Source organism: Pelodiscus sinensis, chromosome 26 (assembly GCF_052426305.1).
Source record: "Pelodiscus sinensis isolate ZL-2025 chromosome 26, ASM5242630v1, whole genome shotgun sequence".
NCBI lineage: Eukaryota > Metazoa > Chordata > Testudines > Trionychidae > Pelodiscus > Pelodiscus sinensis.
This window is the reverse complement of record NC_143077.1, coordinates 3,203,597-3,216,995: the sequence shown is the minus strand read 5'-3', so window position 1 is coordinate 3,216,995 and position 13,399 is coordinate 3,203,597. Positions and strand designations below refer to the sequence as shown.

The 13,399-nt window shown below is 48.8% G+C and overlaps 1 protein-coding gene across 3 annotated transcripts in view; it reads right to left on the bottom strand.

The window, feature by feature from the left end:
* The window catches only part of ARID1A (AT-rich interaction domain 1A), an 87,334-nt gene that overhangs the window by 7,787 nt on the left and 66,148 nt on the right, over nucleotides 1-13,399 (bottom strand). For all 3 annotated transcript variants that reach the window (XM_075908744.2, XM_075908745.2, XM_006139147.5), the window contains 4 exons: nucleotides 7,617-7,826; nucleotides 6,800-7,007; nucleotides 1,052-1,184; nucleotides 143-315 (listed from right to left, as the gene is read on the bottom strand). In XM_075908744.2, coding sequence (XP_075764859.2) covers nucleotides 143-315; nucleotides 1,052-1,184; nucleotides 6,800-7,007; nucleotides 7,617-7,826 — 724 coding nt within the window. The remainder of the gene's footprint in view (nucleotides 1-142; nucleotides 316-1,051; nucleotides 1,185-6,799; nucleotides 7,008-7,616; nucleotides 7,827-13,399) is intronic.

Sequence of the window (13,399 nt, the reverse complement as noted above, 5' to 3'; positions counted from 1 at the left end):
AAGTTCACCTTGGAATCAGAAAAATCTTCTCTCCTTTTGTTGGAGATGGATGAGCAGCACATGGCTCCAGCGCAGGGGCTGCATAGATCCCTACTGCACTGTCAAGAGTTAGATAGCTCAATAGCATTAAAAGCTTAATCACCTTTCCTCATACTGCTATAGGGATCCTTGTTTGGCTCATAGGACATGCGACCCATCATGTCAGAGGTATTCATGCTGGGCTGGTACCCTGGATTTGGAGTCATGGAGTTCCGCTTCTGGAACGTTGGGTCACTGCCATCTGCAAAGGCATCCTGGAGCCCCACAGAGTTGCTCCTAACAGAACACAAGAACATACTGCTTAGAACAAAGTCCTGTGCCACTCCTCTCCCGCCGCCTTAGGAGATGCCGATCGTATCCCCCTCCTGACAGACCCACCAAAAGAAGGGCAATGATTACCTACATGATAGGCTATCATTGCCACTACCACAGGTTCACTCCAGTTACCCTGGAACCTCCATAATCCAGCAACCTTAGGCATTGGGGGTAGGGGTGTGGGGTCTGGAGGCAGGAAGGGTGCAGGAGCACATGGGGGATGAGAGTGCAGGGTCTGGGAGGGAGAAAGGGAAGGAGTGTTGGGGGGGAGGGAGAATGTGGGGTCAGTGTGAGGGGGAGGAGGCGCCTAGGACCTGGCACCCTGCTCTTGGGGACACACAGTGCTACTCCCAGGCACTGCCCCCTCGTCATCATGGGAGTGGGGGGGAGAGGAGAGGAGAGCCTCCAGACCAGTGCTTCACTGTGCTGCCATTCCTCCAGCTGGGGGGGGGGGGGAAGGGGGGAAGGAGGAGAGTATCACCACAGAGCCACTTCCTCCTCCCCCTGCCCGGGTCTGAACCACAGGTGTTCCCAAATCAGGGACACCCGGATTATGGAGGTCACAAAATGAGCATGACTACTGCAACTGAGCAAAAGCTCCCTTTGGCCCCAACTCAACACTGCTAGTGACCATTAGCAACCCTGCCTGCCCCACAGGCTCTCTGCTTGCAGCGGACAGAGTGTGGCAGTGCACTACCTGACGCCTGGCAAAGGGGGCATCTGGCTGTGTGGTGTAGATGCTGGCGTTGGTGGTTTCAAATCTCCTCCCTCTGCCATAGAGCTGCTGGTGGACTGAGGTGTTTGAGGACCCTGCATGGAGCCTGAACCCGCTGCAAGAAGAAACAGGAGAGTCAGCATGAGCAGCTCTGTGCCGGACAGAAGAGGCTGCCCTAAAACACACCAGAATGTCAGCAACTCAAAAAACCCAATGCACACCCTGAAGGAGAGGCATGCCTATGAACTCAGCGTACAGGATGGACTCTTGGCTCTCCAGACCTCCCCCCCCCCCCACACCTGTGACAATGCTTAAGGCCCTTATATTTCTCCATCAGAGAGAGCATCTCATCCTATCCCTCCCCTTTAAAACACCTCCTACCCCCAGACTCTCTACTGACAGAGGAAGCTGCTTAGTGTACCAGGCGGCACAGAATTAAAATGTTTGTCCCGCAAGCATGACAACCACAATATCAAGAGTGGCAAGCACTGCAGCCCTGCACCTTCGTGAGTCTGGTTTCTGTACGGCTCACGTCCTTTATGAAATGGACACTCCACTGCCTTCAGTGACGGGCACTGACTGTACAGCAAGGTTCCCTGATCCGACTTGCCCTGCTGGTGGGGGGCTTGTTCAGGATAATTCATGGGGCACTCCTAAACCATTTTGGGCTAGACCAGGGGTAGGGAACCTAAGGCAGCCCCCAGCTTGCCTGGATCCAGCCCCTGAGGGGTGGGTTTTTTTGTTTCTCACTTGTGTGCAGCCCCCAAATGATTTTTCTGTGGGTCAGTGGCCCAACCCAAAAAAGCTTCTCACCCCTGGGCTAGACCCTTAGGAACAGACCAGAGAAAGAAGAGCACTTTCAACAAGTGACAAAAGCCCTGGCGTAGCCAAGAAGTGGCTACTCGGGATCCCTTGAGACAGAGGCCAGGACAAACCCAATGAAAACCCTAGGTCCCCATGTGTAAGGGAGCACACAATGTGCTTAAGTCCCACTATTCCTGCAGAACTACTGCTACTCTCCTTGCAGCTGGCAAGAGCCGAACCCTTAATTAATGTTTCCATTAGTTACCATTCCCGGCATCCGATATCCCTCAGCTTCAGCCTTGCTGGTTGATGAGTCATTTCAGCTATTCATTAAAATCCTCTAAGGTCACTGGCAGGTCATGTTTGTTTATGCCCCACCTTCCTGGCACCCTGTCCCCCCCCCCCCTTCCAGCCCGAAGGGCGGGCAGTCCAGCTCAGCAGGGAGCTTCATTCATAACCCTCCCCCCACACCCTGCTTCACTATTCATTAGCATGTCAGCACCAGGCTCCCCTGGGAATTCAGGGCTGGTCTCCAGGCTGGGGACAGTCCCTGTGCTGGACAGCCCCCTGCTGTCCCTCCCACTCACTAATTCACAAACTGTTGGAGACCAGCCAACTCCACCTCCCAGAGGACACCCAGCCATTCACACTCAACAGCCCAAGGAGGCCTGGAAGGGAGGGGCAGTAGCCCAGACTGTACTGCCCAGGAGCCAGCTTCCTGGGCACACAAAGCACGCAGCTTTGTGGGGCAGGGGGCGGGGGGATTCTGCACACTGTTTTCCAGAACGGCTTGCCTGAGCGGGGCACAGATTTCAATACAGTCTAGTAGCGCTACCCCATCACACGCTCCTGGGAAGATCCTACAGCTACGAAACACATCACTTAGCGCACAACTCTGCATTAGAATCTAAGCCTCCATTAAGGCAAGAAAACATGGAAAGCGCTCGTCACAGCCCAAGGACCAGCAATCAAAGGTGAACTGAGCAGTCCGCAAACAGCATGAAGCAACAGCTCTGAGGAATACGACCCACCTCTATCCATCTTCAGGGAGTGTTAACCTCACATGCCAGCAACGGGAGTTTAAAAGCATTCAGTGATGGATAAGTAGGGCACAGCTCGCTCCCACCAAGAGTCATCTCAGAGACACAGAGATGAAGCCACAGCTGCCCCCTCAGTTCTAAGGGTCAAACTGCTGTCAGTTGCCAAACCTAACTCTGCCTGCCTGGGTACCACATGCCCCACTGCCGGCTACCCAGCTGCCAAAAAGAAATGTTCTGAGAGTTGCCCCTGGGCACTCCCATTTGCGAGATGCTCCCAGTCTGGGCATCAGGAACTTGGTGGGACAGGATGAGCACCCACCTGAGGCATTGAGGTCTGGAGTCAATGTTGTGAAAAGTGAGTGAACAACATGAATATGCAGAGACAATTCTGAGAGGACCACCCAGCTAACGGCTTTGCGTCAAGGTTACTACAGCATAAACGCACAATGAGGTGCAGGCAGCAGACCCACAGAGTTCCATCACCAAAATCAGCCATCAATGCCACCTTATCCCTAGAAGGCCAAGTCGTGAGAATCACATTCCCTTAAGCTAAGCTAAGCAAAAAGAAGCAGCTATACACAAGCTAGTCCACTCACCGGGAGCAAGAGGAAATCTCCAAAAGCCATCACAAATTAAGTGACTTCCTAGATGTGTTAGTCCTAACCAAACTCACTCAGAACCCTCTTAATGCCTTGGTTACGTAGCTTCCTTTCCTTGCTGGAAAGAATGAGGTTTTTGGAAGAGACGGGTGGTCTGGTTTAAGTTTAACTCAGATGCTGCTTTAGGCAAAATTTTTGCCTAATGACAAAAGTAGTTTCATCCTGTGGAATACAGTGAAGTTATGTCCATATGGGGACAGGTTTCCTGAATGGAGAAAAGACATTACCCAGTTTTTTTAGGCTTCTTGGGACTGTGGCTAAATGCTTCAGTTGCCTGTGGGAGAGAGTGGTATTCTGAGGTGGCAAACAAGTGCATTTTGTTCAAGGATATCACACGGCTGATGTTTCAGATACAGGTAGAAGTTAATACAAGATTATATGAATACAGAGTATGGTGACAGACTACTATCCACTGCTGCGAGAGGAAAACCTTTATCCACTTCTGGGAGTAGAATTTCAATAGGGAAGGCTAAGTGGATCTGGCCCACGAAAGCTCATCTCCTAATAAACCATCTTGTTAGTCTTTAAAGGGCTACATAGTCCTGGTTTTTGGTCTGCAAGGAAATACTTTGCTGCCTTGCAGAATTTGCTAGATGAAAAGAAATCCATGTCCTGTGATCCAAGCAGCTAGGTGAAGAGACTGATTTGTGATGCAGGAGAAGATGGCTGTCTCATGTTACGAGGCTTGGAAGTCTAAGTAGCAAATATGGAGACGTTTCCTGTTCCAAAAACTGGACTGATCAAGCAAAACTCTCTCCCCCCCACCCCCCACGGGTGGTAGCAATGGGATTGTTGAAAATACACATAGTAGATCCCTGCTCCAATTCAACAGGAAAAATACTGATCACTGGATTTTCTGCTCATCCCTGCACTGGAACTAAAACGTAAAGGCACTGACTGCACTGCCACCTCTACCTGAGGCAATATGGTTTTTCGGCCCCATAAGTAAATCTTTCTGGTTTTGTCAGAAGGGCAGAACCACAAAGCCTGGTGCTATTAAAGCTTCCCTTTGGCTGCAGAGACACCCAAAGAGTCTGAGTCAAGTATGGAAGAGGTGCGAAAATGCTGCTATAGAACCGTGTACAAGGAATCTCTTTGTGGGCAGATCCTGGGGTCAGCCAGTTGCCTGTAGCAGGTGTGTGTCAGCATCAATCAACAGCTAAGTTCTTCTCCTTGGTCTCAGATACAGTATATATCAATACAGGCAGCATTTTCTTCCTGGACTTTGACAGTCTTCTACTCAAGACATTTATTCAAACCAGCAACTCCCGAAACTATCTGCAGTCATCAGGCGTAAGGGGGCAGATGTGATAGTATTCAAGCAAAGCAGAAGTTTTGCTATCAAATATGACTTCAGCCCTATTCAGTACAGACATGTTACACTGTGGATATGAGCCACAGGTGAAGAGAGATGAGAGAACAATTTAAAGAGACAAAGAAGGTTCTGGTGGTTGCCTGTGGCCCTTTTGAGAAAGGACAAAGCAACAGGCTTCTCAACTGGCCACCGATAAATGGTGAGGATGGGAGAAAGCAGCAGCATCTGCAGAGAAAAATGCCAAGGACCTGAGAGGCCTTTGAGAGAAAGGTCCCAGTGGTGCCTAAAAGGGTTCACACAACCAGGACTGACCAGATTTGATTTGAGAGTACAAGTAGAGTACTCTCAAAGCAGGACTGTTGCACTGTTCTGGAGCTGAACAAAGAAGCCCATCCCAGAACCAAGGATTCTCCCATTCCCTCATGAAGGTGTTTCAAAGCAAACAAACTGCACCTAATGATCTGACTTGAGAGGGAGGCTGTGGAACAGCTGAGTTTACCTGGTATTTCGCAGTAGAGGTTCAAGGTTTGGCATGTTCAGAACAGCCACCTAGGGAGTGGCCTTCCATCTCTACAGAAGGCACCATATTCTGGGAAGAACACAGGGCTCAAAGTGCACTGCTTAAACCCATACTTTTTTCCTGGTCTTTACTGGCTGGATCAGACATGATGCTCAAGAACAATCTAGAGACTCTCCAGGAAACAAAACTACACAACAGTCTACTTCATAGCCTACTCTAAAGCTCACCCAACTTGTCTACAACCAAAACCATCCCAACGAGTTGGTATTTAAAAAAAAAATCGTTTGTAGGCGCACAGCCCTAGGCCAGCAGCTAGCTGTAGGAAAGTAAGCAACCGAGGCAATATCTGATTACACAGGCCTGGAAGGCAAGCTTCAAGTATTCAGTGCTTTGGTGAGCATAAGGTGCTACTTTCCCAGAAGATCGCAAACCACAGCTGGATGCAATGCTGCTCAAATATACAGAAGTCACCTCAAAGAGCCTTCTCCAGGCCATGATCCCCCACTTGCCCCTTCCTCCAAACAGTTCTGTCAGGGCAAAAGCCTGCGGAATATTAAATGTTTGGAGGCAGCACACAAGCCAAGTACCAAAGAGTCTCCGTTAATGTGGTCCCTATGGATATGCACTGCAGGCAGGCATGTGCTCAGTATGCCAAGGACTGGAAATCCTTCAGCAGTGCCTGCTGGTCTGTGCCAGCACCTGATGCCTTCTTGTGCTGCAGGGCATAAGGGGCAGTGCAGACTGGCCACCTCTACAGTTGCCACTCTGCCATGAGCCATGTGAGGATCCAAACAAGAGGAGAAAGAAAGGTCACAGTCACCACAGGAACCATACACTTTTCTTTGAGTGCTGGTCTCTAAGTATTTACTATGAGTGACTCCCAAGCCATGTCTATGTCTTCTCTAGGTTTAAGTGCCCCGATGGCTGGAGAAATGGAAGGGAGAATCCCAAGCCTATCAGCTAACAGTTTAAGACTTTACTAATTAATAAAAGGAACTAATACAACTATTTACAGCATCTGCAAACAAAGGACAGACATCACTAGAAGGCCACATGCATGAGGGCTCCTTCCCAATCTGCAAGCAGCAGAAAAGAAACAGGTTAGGTGGTCAGCTTGCTGCACCCCACATGGCCCTGAAGATGCAGGCCAATGGACACTCTTACTGAAGGACTCACATTTGCACCCGCCGGGATGAGCACTGCAAGAAGATGCACATACCACAAGGAATACTTTATTCACTGCACTAGTCATATACACGGAGCCCATTAAAAGCCTCAATTTGAACACTTCAGATATCGTCATAAGAAATTTCATGTGACAGTAGAAAAGAGGAATTTAAATCCAATTTGCTGCAGAATATAGGGCATCTTGTCTATAGTCTTTATACTCACCTGGAGATGGGGGCTGTATCTTGGGCTGGGACTTCTTTGAATCAGCAGCTGCAAAGATGTCTGGGGGTGGGTCTTCGCCTCGTTCAATCTTGCACTCAAAGGCATAGAGGCATTGGATGTACTGCTTCTTCAAAGAACTAGCTGCACTGCTAGACGTGCCCACATTAAGATTGGTGGCTAACTCACGCCATTTCTTGTTTTTATTGACCTGCACACACACACCCCAAAGAAAAGAGGGTCAGAATATAAAATTCAAGCCATTTCCCTTTTCTAGGGGATATACCCCAGAGCCATATTTCCCAACTAGATACCAGCAAAACAGGTAGCAAGCACAACAGCCACACAGTTGGGCTGAAACTGTGGATCAAAACCAAAGCAGTAAGCCTCTGCTTGCCTGGCTCAAAGGAAAGGGAGATTCAGAGAGGGGTAACAGCGAGCAGCAAACTGAAGTAGCCAGGAGATCAGCAGGCAGCCCATATGCAGCAACACTAATAAGTGATGCAAACAGGGCCTCACTGCTGTTCTACAGCCTGGGTGAGGAAAAGCACCAAGTGGATCTCAGTGAGGTCAGAATACTCTCAAGCACTGCAATTAGATCCACTTAATTCTAGGATACTGGATTTTAGAAATAAGGTATTGACACTACTTTAAAGTTGCAGATTCAATTTAAATCTGAAGAACTCAATTAGCAACTCGAGTTAAGCTTGAATCCAGCTGCCTATATGATTGAAGTTTTGAGTCAGAGGCTACATATAAACGTACAGCCATCTCATTTGCATCACGGTTGTGATGGCTTTCTGAACTTCTGGTCACGCACCTGAGTCAGTCCTCCAATCTCTTTTACAGAGATATAGAGCCGGTAAAGGTCTAGAGGTTTCCTGCCCACAGCCGGGAGGTTGGTCATGCCCATGGCTTTCTCTTCAGTGAAGGCTAGGTAACGATCTACCCAAATCTTCCTCTCCGGCTCACCACCCAGCTCATACAATTTGGTAATCTTTTCGTTGGTGGTGGTAGAAGAACTGGACTTCTAGAATGAAGAGAAAACAGATCTCAAGATGGAGGAGCAAGTGAGTCAAAAAAAATCTTAACACATCAAGCTCAAGCTGGTTTTGTCATCTTATAAAGTAGAAACCCTGAAGGGATAAAATTCTGCAGTTGTATTAGGAGCAGCCAGACATCAGCCCAAAGGTGAAACGCACATGTCAAAATCAGAGGTTGCTGTAGACCAGTGCAGGCAACTTGCAGCGCATGGGTCACATGCAGCCCGCTGGGGCTCCACTTGTGGCCCACAGAACCCCTGCCTACGCCCTCCCCTACATGTCTCATGTACTGGGCCAGCCAGAGCCCCATGCTTATTTGCTCCTCCCCTACCCTCCCAGCACATCTGGAGCCTGTGAATCGCCTGATTCGCACTCTGTCCCCTGCTCCCCCCCCTTCCCAGAGCTAGAATGCTGCAAGTGGTGTTCCAGCTCTGGGAGGGAGGGGAAGAAGTGGGCACAGAGTGCAAAGCAGGTGATTTGCAGGCTCTGAAAGTGCTGAGAGGAAGGGGGAGAAGCAGTTAAGTGCTGGGCTCCGATGCTCCAGAGGTGTGTGGGGGAGCAGATCGGGGGCCCTGCAGGTGGAACCCCCGTTGAGTCACGAGCTGCGGTGGCCCACTAAGGTGAAGGAGTATCACTCTTGTGGTTCACCCACCATTCCTGGTTGCCCATCCATGCTGTAACAGATGGGTAACATTGAGCTTTTGTGGACAATGCTGCTGAGAATCAAAACAGGATCCCAATGAGCACACTTCAAAAGAGGAAGTTCGTCCACCCACAGAAAGGCTATAGAAGCCAGGTAAGTTTCATCTAGACACCAGAATGGTTTGTGTGGTGAGGGGGAAAGGGACGGACAAGGGGTGACAATCTTTTCAACAAGAGACTGAATAACCCGTATGTCTGCTTCTCTGAAGAGACCTTAAAGGGATATTCTTACTACTTGGTCTGTTCCATAGCACAATAAATGGGGAATTCCATCAGCTCTTAAAGTTTTCTGAATCCTAAGCACAGCTCTATCGGGATAAAGACAAGCCAGATCCCTATTAGCCATCACTCTCTGCCAACTATAAACACTACCCTCCTAACCCTTTTAGTCCGTCCATTTTCTATTACTCTGGTGGAAGGTCCCAGCATACATAACTACAAATGCATCAAGAACCAAAAATAACACTCTGAAAGGTTTTCAGTTAAAACCACCAAATCCTAATAGGAAGTAAATGTGTGAGGAATCCTACAAAAGAATCTTTTCCTTTCATAATCTTCCCTTCCTAATGATTGAATTTACAGAATTAGGTACAAGTTGCAACAATGTCACTAATGTAAAAAACATTGGAAACCTCTCTCTTCCCCTGCCAGCACGTGCTGCTTTTTCCCTGCAAATATAAAAGAAAGATACCTCTTAAAAATACCTTCAAGTCTGCGGAAGGACAGCACAATCAAAACTTCTTTATGCAAAAGATTGCCAACTGAAAATAAGGGTGTTTTTTTTTTAATTAAAGACTGTTTTGGAGGCAAGAGGAAGGAAGACGGTTTGGCCTCTCCTATCTTTGAAATTGGGTCTGGAGTAGAATCTCTATTCTAGAGGCCAAATTCAAGCAATAATGTGTGAGTCTGCAGAAGGAAGATCATGTAGCTACTCTGCAGATGTAATTGATTAAATATTTGGGGCAGACTATGGTGACTATGTTGTCTTGGAGTTTTTTTACAAGGTCTTCTTGTTTCAGGCCAGCACGTCATAAGAGCAATCAGGTATCCATTTAGATGTGGTCCCACGGGTCACAATGTTACCTAGCAAACTGGTATGAACAGAAAAAGAATTGGGTGGATTTTTTTTTTTTTTTTTTTTTTTTTTTTTTTAAAAAGAGTCTAGTCTGCTCCAGGAAGAGCCAGATACATCCCACCTTGGACTGTTTGAGTGACACACACAGAAACATGCTTCTCTTGCATGGGGGGCATGCCATGCTGGTGAGTGGTGATAGGGGAATAAGTTCATTAAGATGGAACTCAATGTGCTGCTTCAGAGCACTCTGAGATGAGTCTGCAGCACCACTCAGACACCGTCTACCAGGTTTTACAAGGATAGTCACTACAGCACTTTGTGGCTGACGTCACCAATACTAAAATGCCCTTTCAAGAAAGACATTTAAACTCCCTGAAAAACATGGTTCCCAAGGAAAGTTCATCAGCTTTGATGATACAACAGTAGTGTTCCACAACGCAAGAGTGTGTGTGGGGGTGGTGGTGGGGAGTTTAATGTTTTTTCATTCCCCCCCCCCCCCCAAGTATCAAGCCTTATGGGAGTCTGACAAGGGGCTTCCCAGACCTAAGTGGAAATAGGCTAGACATACCTGGATGGAATCAGATTGAGACAGGTGAGAAAGGTAGCCAAAAACATTTTTTGCAGAAGGCAAGTAAGAGAACTTGGATCAGCCCAAACCTTTTGCGCACGGATTTGTAGGGCTTTCTGGCAGAAGGTCCGAGATGCCAGGAGAACACAAGCTACCTGCAACAGACATCATGCCTATGCATTGCTATCTTGCCAAGTGTTCAGTGGCTAATGAGCTGTTAGCTGTCCATCTAGAGGTGGGTATTAGCAGTGCTACCTAAACAATGATTGCAGGACCAATCCCACTTGCAAGCTTCTGACAAAAGGAGCAATGCCTTGTAAACATAGGGACCAAGCTCCATGTAGCTGTCTTCACAGTTTCAGAAACAGGGACAGTCTGCCAACAGGCAGCAGAGGCTGTCTGAGCTCTCAAGTGGTCAGGTGGATCTTACCTGGCTGACTCTTACTGTGTCTTTATACACATGGAGACTCTGGGAGGATATTGCCTAATGCAGGTGGAACCTCTCTAGTCTGGCACCCTCGAGCCCTGACCGGTGCCAAACCAGAGAATTTGCCAAACCACAGGAGGTCAATACTGTCTAGCAGCTTTACCAACATTTCCACTGCTTCCTGGGCTCTTAAGACATTGAGGGGTAAATTAAGAGCTAACTGACAGCATAAAACACAGAGCCAGGACTGGTGGCTGGAAACAAATTTTATGGGGCCAAGGGAAACTTGGCTACACGTATGATAAGTGGACATCGGCTAACTAAACTCATGCCGGACCACAGATGTTGCAGGACCAGAGAGGTTCAACCTGTACTCCTTACAAAGGCCAAAACACAGAGCCCACGGGTATTCCTGAATGAGTCTGTCCCGTCAACGTAGAAAGACAGTTCTAAAAGGGCACTGAGTGAGGCTTGGCGAAGACCACTTGGAAATAAATCAATTGGTTCACATGAAATTCTAACACAACTTTGGGAAAAAACGTGGGTTGAGGTTTGAGAGATCCTGTACTTGTGAAAACATGATATAAAAGGGCCCCTGCCATGAGGGCGCCATTCCCTCTGCCTGTTAAGGTGATGTACTTACTGGTCACTAAAATGTCAGTCGTCCTAGATAAGTGGCAAAGAAAACAAGTTGCTAAGGGCTCTGCAGTGGGATTAATCAACTGTGCTAATACCTGAGGCCCTCCATCTGAGGGCAACCACAAATAAGGTCCTTACAGGATCTTACTGCTGTAGCATGGGAAGATACAGTATGGCCCCCGATCTGAGGATGATGAGTCAAGAGTCCAAAAACAGGACACCAACCTCCTTTCTTCTTAGGGATGGTGAAATAGTTGGAATAAAACTGCCCTGCTTCTGAACTCTGAGGGCACCTCTTGCACTTCTCTAAGTGGTAGAAAGATATCAACTTATTGTTTTAACAAAATCACATGTAAAGGAGCTCTGCAAAGGAATGGGGGGGAAGGGCTGGACCGGAAGGGGACTGGAACTGGATAGAATACCTCTTGTAAATTTCTAGGCTCTAATGATCCAAGCTAATCAGAGTCCAGGCCTCCCAAAAATAAGGCAGTTGCCAAAAGTGGGTGGGCTAGAAGAGCACAAAGCCTTTGGAGGTTCTGCCAGGTTACCCCCGACACCACGTGGTGGACAAGAGACAGTAGCAGCAGCAGCAGCAAAGGCAGAGAATCATCACCGGAACCTCTGCTTCTCTCAGCAGCTCTGATGTCCTCTGAAGGCTGGTAATAGGAGAGGCCAGAAGAATGCTGCCTGAAAAAATCTGTGGTTTCACTGCTTCCTTCTTGTGGGTGGAACACAGAGGCTGAGGGAGGGTAGCGTCACCCTGGAGTCCTTTAAGCAATGGAGTCGGTCTCTCAACTAAAACATTTGTTTCCTTAAAGGGAGGATCTTCAGTTGCTGTTTGGACCTCTCCAGGCTGGAGCCAGGATGATCGGCTCACGCCCACCACTGTAGTTACAGAGTGCACAGCTGCACTGGACACATCCAGCGTGGGCTCTCAACTGTCCTTCAGACACCATCTTCAGTTCCTTGTGCTCCTGGAGATAGCATGTCCACAAACTGAGAGAGCTGGTTCCAACTGAAATAAAGGCATTTAACAGAAGCATTTGGAGGCTGGAAGATGATCTGAACAAGTCCAGTCTCTGTGTGTCTGCCTCAGTGTGGATTTGGGAGGCTCTAATTCCTTCGACATCTCTTGGGCCACAGTTACAACAATAAACCTGGTACTGGATGGGAACAAAGGTGCTCAAAATCCCTTGGAAGTGACTTAGTGTGGATGTAGCCAGAACAGTGGTAGCTGTCATCTACCACAGATTTTTTGCACATTCTAACAGACCCTCCTTTATAGGCATGGAGGGCCCAGCAGGCATGGAAGGGTGCAAAATGCTCAGCAATCTGGGAACAGGCACTATTTCTAGAGGTATCTTTAGAGACTCTGCCATGTGCTTGAGGCAGCCCTAGAATGCCTTGAAGCCATCAGCTAAAGACAATGCTGAGAAGAGAATGAGGAGACTGTGGTGGGAACAAGCTGTTCTTCCCTTTGTAGATGTCATTTCTCAACACTCTCCTCCTGCCTCCGCTCCAGCATCTGATGCGAGCTGACCTGGTTGTGTTGGTTTATATAGTCTCTTTGGAGTGGGGGTTCTAACCCTGAGGAGGGGAGGGGGAAAAGATGAAGGCTCATGTGAATATGGCTGCAAGCCCTAGAGAATCTAGCACAGGTTGTACCTCCCTTGTCCGACACCCTGGGGACCCGAACCAGGGAATGTGCAGGTCGGGGAGGTCAATGCGGCAGGGGTTGCTTTACCCCAGGCAGCTGCACTGCCACCAGGGCTCTGGTCTCCCCCCACAGTGCAGGGGGAGCTCTACTTCCCCCACCCCCACTTCGCTGCAGCCTGGGACTCCCCTCTCCCCACGGTGGCCAGGAACTCCACCACAGTAGCCTGCTGCCATCTGAGGCGTCACGCTGTCCCAAACAGCTTTGGTGCTGCCCAGAAGACTCCATCAAGCAGCCCTGCTGCCGCCCGGGGAGCTTCATGCTTCACCAAATGGCTCTGCTGCCACTTGGGGGGCTCCATGCTCCTCCCCAGCACCTCTGCTATGGCCTGCGGGCCTCTGTGTTCCCCTCCGGTAGCCGTGCTACTACCTTCCCTCCCATGACAAAGTTCCGCTCCTCCCCTGATCCCCAGAGACCAGGGGCTCGGAGTTCCTC